The 12898-nt window shown below is 41.4% G+C and overlaps 1 protein-coding gene across 5 annotated transcripts in view; it reads right to left on the bottom strand.

The window, feature by feature from the left end:
- LOC125710150 (collagen alpha-1(XVIII) chain-like) overlaps positions 1 to 12898 on the bottom strand; it is a 62869-nt gene that overhangs the window by 9875 nt on the left and 40096 nt on the right. For all 5 annotated transcript variants that reach the window (XM_048979518.1, XM_048979514.1, XM_048979515.1 and 2 more), the window contains 12 exons: positions 9421 to 9962; positions 8699 to 8782; positions 7927 to 7974; positions 5177 to 5282; positions 4414 to 4470; positions 4092 to 4222; positions 3641 to 3667; positions 1916 to 2122; positions 1139 to 1165; positions 902 to 964; positions 689 to 772; positions 67 to 117 (listed from right to left, as the gene is read on the bottom strand). In XM_048979518.1, coding sequence (XP_048835475.1) covers positions 67 to 117; positions 689 to 772; positions 902 to 964; positions 1139 to 1165; positions 1916 to 2122; positions 3641 to 3667; positions 4092 to 4222; positions 4414 to 4470; positions 5177 to 5282; positions 7927 to 7974; positions 8699 to 8782; positions 9421 to 9962 — 1427 coding nt within the window. The remainder of the gene's footprint in view (positions 1 to 66; positions 118 to 688; positions 773 to 901; positions 965 to 1138; positions 1166 to 1915; positions 2123 to 3640; positions 3668 to 4091; positions 4223 to 4413; positions 4471 to 5176; positions 5283 to 7926; positions 7975 to 8698; positions 8783 to 9420; positions 9963 to 12898) is intronic.

Below are 12898 nucleotides of genomic sequence, written 5' to 3'. Positions count from 1 at the left end.
GGATTTAGAAAAATACATTTCATTCTGGTCACTATTGGCCAAGTGGCCTTTGCTAAAGAAACTTACCCGAAAACTCTCTAAATCAGGGAATCCTGATCCCTCCATGTCGACAAATGTCTAGAAATAAGAAAGAGGCAGAGTTAACATACTGACCTCCAATACATGTACGGACGCTCCTCTACTTACGAATGAGATACGTTCCTAATGGCCATTCGTAACTTGAAATGTTCGTAAGTCGTTATTCAACAACATTTTAAGGGTATACGCAAGTACAAAGAGATAGGATGCTGGGAGTACGCACGCTACGCTGCTGCGCGGCGGGAGTAGCGGTCAGAAGTCATACTAGGTGGAATTGACGCGCAGGAAAAACAATTGATGTTATGGACAGGAAATGGAAGCCCAACGAATACAATTTGGACTTAGAGTCCTCTTCGTTCGTACGTCTGAAAGTTTGTAAGTTGAAAGTTCGTAAGTAGAGGAGTGTCTGTATATATAAACAGACAAAGACAGATTACATTGGCCCCACAATGTAATATACACACCTGACCCACACACACACACACACACACACCTTACTCAACAGTTATTGTTGGCCAATAAATTCTTTGCACCAGCGACTCCTAAAATAACCTCTACTTCTACTACCGTACCAGCAAAGCAATGGTAAAGAGGGAAAATATGAACTCACAGGTCTATCAGAACGAGATGGTCCAGGAGGTCCAGGGGGCCCCGGAGATCCCCTGGGGCCAGGCTGCCCCTCGCCCCGGTCACCCTAAAATGCAGCAGCCAACCAAACAAACATTTGTGATCACATAAATAAATCAATGGCATATGCACAACTCAGTGTCAACCAAAACAAGTCAAGTCATCAAGTTGCTTAAAGGGACTGAGATCTTCATACCTTCTCTCCCTTAACTCCAGGGTCGCCTGGGCTTCCTGGGAAGCCTGGTGGTCCAGAAGAACCCTGTTGATGGAAACACGAAGATAAGTAACCAGTCTGTGTAAACCTAAGAACAATTCCAGCAACTTGTACTATCTATACATCGCTGAGCAGGCTTATCACAAACATGTCTTTGTCTCCGAATCCTACACATACTGTACGTTAGTCTACCATAAAACAATTACGGACAGAACTTACTTGAATACCGTCTTCACCAGGGTCACCCTGTGAAAAAGAGAAAAGCGGAAGATTTCAATTCGTATTTTAGCCCAGACATTTTTAAATATACTTGCATCATGTACAGTACCAGTGAAAATTTTGGACATGCCTACCCATAGGAAGGTTTATTCTTACTATTCTCTAGATTTCAGAATCATTATCATTATCATTATCCTTAAGACATCGTGGAGGTACTAAACGAAAAAAAAAATCATTGGTTGTGGGGGTGAAGTTGAGACTCAAAAGGTTCCAGGTCAAATCCCCGGACTGGCAGAGTGCCTCCAGTTAGACTTTGGCCCTACTGTCTCCTTTCATGACACTGTTTCGTGAGGTGGCCTCCTGGGACGCATCTCCTGCTGTCCTGAAGGTGGTCCCACATATGCTGAGCTCTCATTGGCCACTTTTCCTTCCCTCCCTGGTCAAACTGCTCCAAAACTGATTATATTGTGTTAAGGTAAAGTGGTCTGGTCATGTGATGCGACACTCTATCAGTCTGTTTTGTAGATGGCTTTGTGTGTCCAAACCTGTGACTGGTATTGCACATTGTAGGTGTAAAGATAAATTATTTAAGTTTGACCATGTGGAGTCAAACCAATAAATGTACAATATAGCTTAAGGCTTATTTTAAGCTATTGTATTCTACTGTAGGCTAATGCACCTAGAACCATGGTTTAAACATGAATCTCAGGTTTGTTTTTGAGTGCTGCAGACGACCCTCTACTGGTAAATTACAAAGGTAGAAAGAACATAACTCACTGGCTCTCCGTCGGCTCCTGGAGGTCCTGCTGGGCCAGTAGACCCTGGAGGGCCAGGTGGTCCTCTGGGTCCTGGGATCTGGTGCACCACGGTTCCATCCCCACGGTGCACGAGCTCCGCAGCAGGACCAGGTGGCCCAGCAGGTCCAGGGGGGCCAGGGGGTCCTTGGTCACCTTTTGCCCCAGGATAGCCAAATCCAGCACTTCCCTAAATAAGCAGAATTGTGACGGTGTGCCAAGCAGTACAGGTAAACTGAAACTGAATTTCACTGCACGTAATCATTAACATACAGTTCAGTTATTTCAGGGGCCTGTATCGCAAAGCAAGATTTCTTCACACCTGTATATTTAACTCAGATTACCTTAAAATCTTACTAACTCAAAAATCCATGATGCAGGGCCCAGGTGTCATGTTGTTTGTGCTAAAGTTTAAACCCAAAATTTCAAACAAGTCCCCACAAGTCTATATGAAAAAAATGTTAATAGAACTTAAAGGCATCAGCCTATTCTGATGGTCGAATACATCATTCACTTTATATTTAAATGGTTTCCAATTCTGCATCCAACTCATCTGTCAACCAGCTGGCAAAGCGCAGCTGAGAGCTACTCTTCTCATATACAGACACTCCACAACTGACACAAATAAACCATTCTTCAACCCCTTATGTACGACAATATTTCCGCAGTTTGCATTCCACCTCCTCCTGTACCGTTCAACTCAGCGTAGCCTAACCTAGCCTGGGCATTGTGTTGCGAACACATAAAAAAATTTCATTATTGGTATTAAAAAATGCTACAATTAATATAATTCTCTAGGAAACGTCAGGCATACTAAATACTATAATAAGCCATATGTCTGCCCAATGAAATTAGTTCTTTATAAGAATTAATTTGTATAAAGCACTACACTAATTAGAATAGATGCATTCACAGCGCAAGAAAACTAAGCGCAAGGAAAACGAAGGAAAAAGGAAAACAACTGCCTGCCTTGTCTGGTGCCAATTTTCATTTAATGTACTTCGGATGCTTTGATTAAGCATCATCCTTAAAAACGCGCACGGTGGGGATTTTATATATATGCTTAGATATACGCAAGTCAACTTTACGTGATTAAACATTTGATCGTAGTTATGCATTGCTTAACATCCTTCCACGAAACGTCTGGCCGCATATATATCCAAGGTCCCATAAGGTTAAAACACAGATGCAAAATCCTGATCTCCTAATGGAAGGCAGCAGACATAAGTGATTATAATGCACCACATGTAGCTAGTGTAAACAAAGCAATTACCCATAATACTTCACAGCAATAATTAATGTCTGTTATGCACTTATGTATTTACTGTATACTGTACTTTTTATCATTATTTTATGTTCTTTCTCCCTTTTGGGGTGCTAATGCAGTGTATATGTATTACTTATGAGTTTTATTATAGTGCAGTACACAGCCGTAAAGTACTGTATTAGTTAGTGTAAAGTATCCTATCGATTTAGGCAGTACATACAGTATACAGTATAGATCCATGCATACTACTGCATACAGGGTTGTATACAGTGTATACGATGTTCATATAACATCCAATTCTCCCAACGCCCTATCAGACAGAAGGTAACCCAGACGTTAAGCTACACACTCTTGTATGTAATTAATTTAATTGGACTCCACTATTAAAAAGAGGTTGATTTAGCATTATGCTGTAATGCTATCATCCATGAACGAACATACCTTTATTCCTTTCTCCCCTGGGTCACCCTAAAAAAATACAGGATAAACATTTGTCACATATTTACAATTGATCTGTCATGAAAATATGAGCAGAAATCTTGTCCAAAATTTTAAAAGCATGTGAATATCAAAGGCCTAGATATATGAATGCATTCTTTTTAATCAAAACTTTTTCCTGACTGCCAAATCCAAACTGCCAAACTAGTTTTTGTAAGTCATATGTTTGAAAAACATCTGCACTAACAACTTCTGAGCTACAGCTTGCAGTTTTAAATATACATTTCATTTTTTGCTTTGTTTGGACTACTTGGCACTACAAATACCCTAGAAATGAGGCCATACTGGTCAGGGATCATCACGGCACAAGACAGAAACCCATCTCTGCCTCGGGCATGTGCAAATTGTGGGTAACGAAAATTAAATTAGCAAAAAATAAATAAATCAGACATACCTTATCTCCGCGACTCACACTTCGTGTCCCAGCATCCGACCCCGAGTCTCCCTTGGGCCCTGCAGGACCCCTGTCTCCCTTAATTCCCGCCTCTCCTTTGTCCCCCTTCGCTCCTTTAGGGCCACCTGGTCCTGCATCAGGGAGTGACTGAGGTTATCACTGAACTCTTAAAGTTATAACACAACAGCATTTAGTTGGTATCCCAAACTTTGTTACACTTTACACGTGAGTATGCTCAACAAGTGTACTGAAAATGGTTATAGTGCGGCAGGCAGGCTCCCCAGGAAGCCTTATGATGATGACAGGTCCTCTTGGAACTCACCTTGTGGTCCTGTTAGCCCAGGTCTGGACTCCACCAAATGGCTGTGAGACTCATGGGCTAGAGTGAAGGGAAAATAGACATTTTCATCACCTAAAAGTAGAGGTTTTAGCTTTAGCTTGTTTTTTTTTCTTTTGATGAAACCTATTTGATATACTTTGTGTTCTGAAAATGCAAATGAGCACATTATCCAAGTATGATTCATTGATAACTAGCATGTTTGTTTTCGTGTTCCACAGCTTACCTCTGTGCAGGCAGTAACGCTCAGATCACCAAGATTCCATCAAGGACTCAATTGAAACATTTTTAAGGTTAAGTTTGTTTTTAAGTTTTTATAAAACATTCCTAAAATTTCATTTTCAATGTATTGGTTAAATTTTTTTTGTATTACAAAAAAGCATAAAATATGGACTTTTTCTCCATATTGATTATTTCCACCAGAGGGCACTGTGTCACAGGAACGGATCAGTATTTCCATCACCCATCCATCCATCTTCTAAACACTTATCATGGTCAGGGTCTTTGGGCAACTGTGCCACCCATTGAGCCAGAATGCCCCCTGGGGCCCTTCATTTTGATTTTTTTAAAAATAATGATAAAGTTATTTGCTTGATTAGTATCCAGTGAAAACGTACAAAAAAATCCTTAGTCATAGCGCGATCATATGTCTTAATTAACCACAATTAACATAAACAGATAATAGTGTTCAAATTCAGATTTCAGACAGCCAGACTAAGCTTCAGTAGCAGGTCTGTCAGTCACTAACCTGTCCCTCTGTGCCCAGTTTCTGCTGCATGGAGTGTCTCTGTCAGTTTAATAGAGTCTGTGGTCACTGGAGGCTGTGGAATGGGGGCCAGGGGTGGTGGCACTACCTACAGAGGGGCAAAGAAAAGACCCATGGTCAGAGATGAACTCCTCTGGGGGCCATAGGCCAACATCAGCACCGGGGCTCAAGCCTAAATAATCTGGGAGCTACTGGCTGGAAGCTCGTCTTCCAAGAAGGCCACTGGAGCTATTTTCTGGGCTGATGTAATGTCAGCAATGTGACGGAATAATCACATTTTATTACCGTTCCATTTTTCCTGATGGGGGGAGGGGGGTTGATGTTTTGCAGTGGCGGTAAGCTATAGCCAAGGACAGCCTATGTGCTAATCCGCCCCCACTATTAGTTCTAACTTGCAGTCTACAGCCTTAAAATTCAGCAATTCAGACTTGAAGAACACCAGCAGAAAGATCTGCCCTATCAAAACTCTGACATGGTGGCATGCGCCTCCTTGCTGATTCTGTCCTTCAGAAACATGGAAACCACAACAAACAAAATGGCAGGTGTTGAGCTCTACACCAGCATAGCTCAGGGTTCACTGAAGTGGGGACCTGGATGGAAATTCCTGGTGCTCAGAGGTCACCTGCTGATTGTACTTGGAAAAAAAAAGAGCTGAAGATTCAGATAGATGGGACTTTCATGCACAGCCAGGTCCCAGTAAGCCAATGCACTTCCCATTGATTATTTAACTGGTCCCATTGCAAAATACTGGTGAAATAGTTGGGTAAGCCTGTGTACGGAGAGTCATTTCTCAGATTTCTGCCTCCTGGCTCTCATATCCTTAATTACTTTTATATAGTGCACATGTGTCGACAGCATTTACACCATTAGGTGCCAACAAGCACAAGAACCTGGAATTCACTATCTCTGGGCCTCAGACGTTTACAAACAGAAAGAAGCAAAGATTGGTTATGTGAGACCTGCAAAAAAAAAACCCATAACAGCAGCTGACTTTTGTATAATTTGACAACGATGTAATCAGATGAAAAATTGTAGACACTGTAATGGTGGAGAAAATTAATGTCATTCAGTTGAATAATTTGTTTTTCAATGGACCAAAACAATGTCAAATCCATATAAATTTTCACTTTTTTTCCAAAGAGATGGACACTTTATCCTGTATGAGTAATAAATGTTGATAACGTGAGTAAAACATTTCCTGGCTCTTGTGCTGACAAGGGTTTAGTAAACACAAGTGAAGTGTTTGGAATCCCCAAAGATGTGCGACTGCTGCAGAACAGGGCTTCAAAGTGGGCTCTGTAACCTTCAGCAGATCCATCAGGTCACCGCACCGCATGAGAGAAATTCACAGGCAGCCCTATCCTAAGTCTTGAAGTATACAAGGAACACGCAGAGAGAGCCACACACACACACAATCACGGCAGCAGTGTCAATCCACAGTGGATTGGTAATTAATGCTTCCAACAGACTTAAACGTATAATGTCTGCGGTGTTTGGATCCAAGCATGCTACTTTGATATTCCCTTTCATTACAGGTTTCAGTAGTTACAAGAAAGTGAAAAGTTTTGTCCTGTGATGTTTAATGCTTCTTGTGAACCTATGAAAAATAAATGTTACAGTATTACAGTATATAATTTACTGTATGCAATATGCCTTATATACTTCTAACAAATTATGCATGTGCTTTCTGTTCCATGTTGAATATTTTACTTTATAATTGCCTCAAGTGGCCAGCTGGACTTCTAATTCAATTTTACCCCTTTGTGTTGTGCCACAAAATCCCACTGCGTCCACCTAGCGAGCGAACTCTCCACAGTAAGTCTGCTCATTTGCACACTCACTATGTTTTGATACCTGCAAAGCTACCTACTATAGCTGGTTGATATATGTGTCCAGCACTGAATAGCATATTTAATAGCTAATTTTCCACCCAACACCAGCTTTGTTATGATATTACACACCATTTACAACCTGCTCAGCAGAGAAGGATCCTTCGTTATTATCAGCCATGGGTTCCGTTTCTATGGAACTGTCATGGGGGTGGGGGGCAGAGGAGGGGCTTTGTGCGTCACCAGCTGCCTGCTGGGAATTTTCCTGACCCCACTTGCTTGCTAGGCACGGCATACCTTAATGCTAATCGAGAAAACGGATAAACATAATAAAGTGAAGGAGCCCCCAAAGCCAAGTTTATTCAAAAGATTGTTCCAGGGGAGCTCTGCGTGGCTGGGGCGAGGGGAGCCGACACTGAATCTGATGATTTTTCCAGCCAGACAGCGAAGGATCAGAACAGGAACAGAACTTCTGATCGGAATGGGCTTCAGTGACCCAGCCAGTACACAATCTCACAGCTACTCATACAAGTAAAATTAGAGACTAGACTGAAACGCGGGTTTCCAAAACTCACTCACTCCATTTTTTGTTGTTTTTGAGATGAGACCGCCAATGACGTAAAGTCAGCCTTCCTCATCGTACCTTACAGTATCAGGAACCAAACAAATCCAAGGAAGAGCTTTCGTTACATTTGTGTAACTCGCTCAGTCCACAGGAATGGAATTTACTTACAAACTTTTCCCACAACAGTACCTCGGGGACCGAGTGAATTTTGGAAATTTGCTCTTCAATTAAAAATATAAGGAATATAAAAATTCCTTAAAAAGATCCATAAATGTTGCTTTAAAGTAAAAAAAATAAAAATAAACAAACAAAAAAGAAAAAGAACGACAGAAGCATACCTTGGCAGTCATCTCCTCATCATATCCACTGCCATAGTCACCGGATGCCTGTAAAAGATGGGTTTTTTTCAGAATCTTCATTTACATTTAGAGCAGCGTTACTCGCTGACAGTAAATCATGTAAAATGGGAACTGAGAAGCTATATGTAACTGAGACTGAGAAGCTTTTGTCTGGTATTTTAGGCAGACTTCTGACTTTCAACTGCCTTCATAACCCATGACAGATTTGTGCAGCCTCCACATATTGTTAAAAATGACCAAATATGTGATATATCATACAATAACATGAAAAAAGTATTAACTGTAGTATTTCTCACACCATCTATTTCGATCCACGAAAAGAAACAACAGGAATCACAGTTTATTATTTCTTATCTGTAATTCCCATTCATTTAGCTAAACACTAACTGATCCTGATAAAGTTGCATGTCACTCACATCAATATGCAAGGACACAGAATTAAAACATTAACCACATATTCTGGTGAACCCATCATGTTTTCGATATATAAGACCTTTTATATGACAGGATGGCAGTTTGTCATGGTGTACTGGCCCTTCATCTTCTTCCTCTTCAGGACCTGATTTGCATAAAGTAGGTAGCTTACCCCTTCTTGGGGTGGGTGTCACCAACAACAGGCTTTCAAATACATATTCCATGTCTGCTAAGGAAACTCCTTATTACTGAGTGAAAAAAAAAGAAACCCAAAGAGACATTTGGAGTTTATGACAAGGGGACGTGCGCACAGTGGCTGGTCCCCTTCAGTACGTACGGCATCAGAATCGTCTTCCTCCTCCTCGCAGTGCCTCTCGGCGGCCTGAGGGTTTCCCACCACCTTCAGCTCACTAATAACTCCCTGAGACACACACATAACACAACGCAACACAACATCAGCCGGTTACACATCTGGTGATTATGATACGTCACGAATGCATTCACCTTTTAGCTTAACAGGAAATTAAATTCCTTAAAAGCCGCCTGTGAAAAATCTATGGATGTGAAGCATCTCCAGTGCTCAGAAAGTCAGAAAAAAATGCAGCACTAGACCCATAGCTTCCACACATGTCTTCCTTCATTTATGTTCTGGACTGGGTGCTGCATAATTATCTCAGAGGGTCAAAGAAAGCCTGTCAAACCGAGTTAATAATCCGGGAGGAGGCTGAACATGGCTGAGCGGCCATTAAACTTACAGGATAGGTCATCATTGGCTAATTGCTCCCTGAGAATTAGCTTTCCTGTCCCAGAGAAGGGAACAGGTTTGCTTTCACTTGTGCTGTGTGTTTTGACTTGACGCAGGCCAATTTAAGCAATTAAATCATGGCTGATTTAGCCAGACAGCCTCTTTCCTGTTTTACTACCAAAAAAAAAACAGTATTTTTCTTCAGGCATTTTGACTTGATTGTCTCCTGAGTTTATCATTCTTTTTGGGGAAAAAAAAAAAACATTTCCACCACACTTTACTATGACCGCCAAAATAACGGGAGAACCGCATACCAGGAATTTGTCCGGATCTGCCAGCCCAGCCCGGCCCACGAAGACACCTGCCCCAGCTTCCAGGTCCATGTCGTCAGGAGAACGCTCAAAGCGTACCGCGTCAAGCTCCGTGTCACAGTTCATGTAGAGGGTGATCTGATCTTCAGACACGGCGATGGCGAACCGACTCCAGGTGTCGAATAGCGAGGGCACGCTGAAGCTGGCCGCCATGTAGGAGGTCTGGGAGCCAGGCTCCGTGTGATAGAAGATGACATTTTGTCTTCCGTTATTCACCTCTGACAGCTTGACGCCAACATACATGATTTGCTGGCTGGCATCGGTGATGGAGAAAATGACACCGGCCTTGGAGGACGTAGGTTTCAGGTTGAAGAGGATGGAGAAGTGGCGGAAGAAGGGGGTGGGAAAATGGCCTCGGGCTATCTGGCCAATGTTGGTGTCCGGGCCAAAGACATAGCCAGGGGTATTATCGGGAGTGTCGATTTGGGTGAGATCAGAAGGGTTGGGGTCTCCAATCAGCTGCTGTAAGGATATGATGGTATCGTCTGGAGGAAGAGAAGCAAGGACATTAGGACTTGGCAAACTACATTGTCTACTATGGTGGCTGTGTGATGATGGGTTAGAAAGCAGATTCTATTACTCAGCCTACATCGTGTGGAGGTTAGGATTAAAGTGGAGCACAAAATGGAGGACAAAAAAAGGAAAGAAAACTGTGCTATAAATTAAACAAAATTGCCAAGTCGCTAACATACGCTAAGTAAAACTGTTGCTAAGTTGTTAACAAACGCTAAGTCTGTTTTCGTTATTCATGTAACAGCTACAGAAAAGAAACCTCTCCGTTTTCAGGCCAACAAAGCAGACGCCATGCTGTCTGAACTCTGACGGGAATTCAGGTTTACAAAAGATTTACTGTCCACTCAAGGCGATTCCTTTCGCTGTAAAGGGCTAAACTTGAAAAATGAGGCCCAAACGAAACGGGGAATTCCTCACCACCCGGCAGACAGAGAGTTATGAAAGGGAAGTGTGTTTGTCGTTATTTTTCAGATCTCCGCTTGCTTGGGCGTCATTTCTCATGTTATTAGCACAGACATTTTCTCACTAGACTCGACAAAGGATATAATTAAAAAACAAATAAAAAGTTGAAGGGTGTCCTATTGATGATCTCTCTGAAACACCGATGTAAAATATAACCACATGATTAATTTCTGGAGATAAACCTCAACCTGCCTGATGGACTGTGCCGTGGCTAATCTCAGCTAGTGAAGGCCGGGCTAGAGGAATGACAACATTAAATTATTTGCATTAAAAGCTTTTAGCGTATTTATTTTCTCATAACAGCATAGACAGCAAACACACACTGTCGAGTCTTCCTTCCGAAACACCTGCTTGGGCTTATTAGAGACTCACTGTATCCAAAGCCATCATCTTAGTGTCAGTTACCTGAACTTGCCTAGGAGGCAAGTACTTTAAAGAAAACTACAGAGCTTGCAGAGAAACACAGAAACATGCATTTCACCAAAAAAAAACACTGATCCTTCTGTGTCCTTAGTCGTCTCAGACGACAGTTTTCCTGCTGCTTAGATATTACAATGAATTTTTTTAAATGATAATTATTCCTGAATAAAAAACTGTCTATTTCAAAATCTCTTTCATATGACTTCCCCTTTAGGCATGAATTTGGCTGTCTGGGAATTATAATGAACACTGTCACTGGCTTTTGAAGCAGACCTCAGTGTGCATCCATGTGACATGTATGTACTCGCTCCCTTCACATTCAAAGTCAAAGATATCTAAGCATGGTGATGATGTTCAGGTGGAAGCACTAAAACAAGGGGAATGCTCCACCGATCTGTGGTCTTTTCACTGCCTACTGCAGCAGAAAAGTGCTTATGAAATGAAGATTCGTTTGCATCCAGTAATATTCACACCTCAACAGAACACATCTGTAAAACAAACCCCGCAACCAGACATCTGCTTTCCAAGACACGCCGAGTCATGTTATAGCTCACATACATCACATCTGAACCATCACCACTTCGGACATGATTACTACAAAGCTGACAAACCCAAGCAGGCCTCGGACATTTCTTATTGCATGTCAGCCTATGGATTAACCCCCCCCCCCCCAGCAAACTGTTGCTTTCTTCACAGCATGTAATAAATCATTATTGCCCCCAACCCAAAATGTCTGTTTTGGTAACGTGGGAGTAGAGAAGCCCTGAGGCAACGCAGGCCTGTTTTTGGTGTAAGACCAGCAGTACAGCATGCGCACTACATCATTTTAGAGCTATACAAGCCCTGTGCATTTTCCCAAAAGATATTTATCATGCCTATATTTTCACCACATCACTCATATTTTCACCAAATCCCTCACAGCTGCAGGAAAAGATGCCCAAAAATCTGAAATGTGCAAAACGTTTTGCATTGTTTAAACTGACAAGAATTTCCTCCTCTTAGTCGAAATGTGCAAGAAATCAACACAGCCAGACAACTTTGTATTAGAGAAGAAAGTCGGTTAGTTTAATCAGTAGCCTGAAGGTAAAAGTGAGCCTTGAACCTGGAATGTGCATCCTGGTACGAAAGTCTGTAATTAACACTTGTTAACCCCTGGTGGCAAGTGAACCAGCAAATGGAGCAGAACAGCCATATCTGAGCAGGCCAGTTCATGGTACTGGTCAATCCTTTCATTTCATGACCATGAGCACAAAAAGCCCTCTGACCCTTGGTGCCGCTGGAAGAGTAAAGACTGGAGCAAAAAGCTGGAGACGGAGCAAAACGAAATACTGAATTCATGAGAAATTCTGGGTTTTTGTATACGTTGTCTAATCAGATCACAAGCCCTTTTAAATAAAAAGTTTGAAAGTAAAAAATAGCAGTGGAAAATTTACAGGCGGAAACTGTCTCTCAAAACAGCACTGGGCCACAGTTGTCCATGGGAAAGCAAGAATTAGAAGAATCGTCATAGCAAACTAAATTCGCTATAGTTGCAATTACTCTCCAAGCAAAACATCAGAATAGGACCCATGATAATTGCCATTAGTATATTCTTGTACTGTGACAAACTGTTTACTCAAGTGGCTTTTACTACTAGGGCAAGTTAGCTGACTCTAATTTCATTATAATGTCACAAAGTATGTACAAAGTTCTGTCCATATAGGTATTCATGTACTGTGTATTATATATATATATATATATATATATATATATATATATATATATATATATATATATATATATATATATATATATATATAATACACAGTACATGAATACCTATATGGACAGAACTTTGTACATACTTTGTGACATTATAATGAAATTAGAGTCAGCTAACTTTGCAGCTATATATATATATATATATATATATATATATATATATATATATATATATATATATATATATATATATATAACCACCCGTCCTGGGTTGTTCCCTGCCTCGTGCCCATTGTTTCCGGGATCGACTCTGTACCCCCCGTGA

This window comes from Brienomyrus brachyistius, chromosome 16 (assembly GCF_023856365.1).
Source record: "Brienomyrus brachyistius isolate T26 chromosome 16, BBRACH_0.4, whole genome shotgun sequence".
NCBI classification, from domain to species: domain Eukaryota; kingdom Metazoa; phylum Chordata; class Actinopteri; order Osteoglossiformes; family Mormyridae; genus Brienomyrus; species Brienomyrus brachyistius.
The sequence above is the reverse complement of the archived record's forward strand: the minus strand, read 5'-3'. Positions and strand labels throughout refer to the sequence as shown.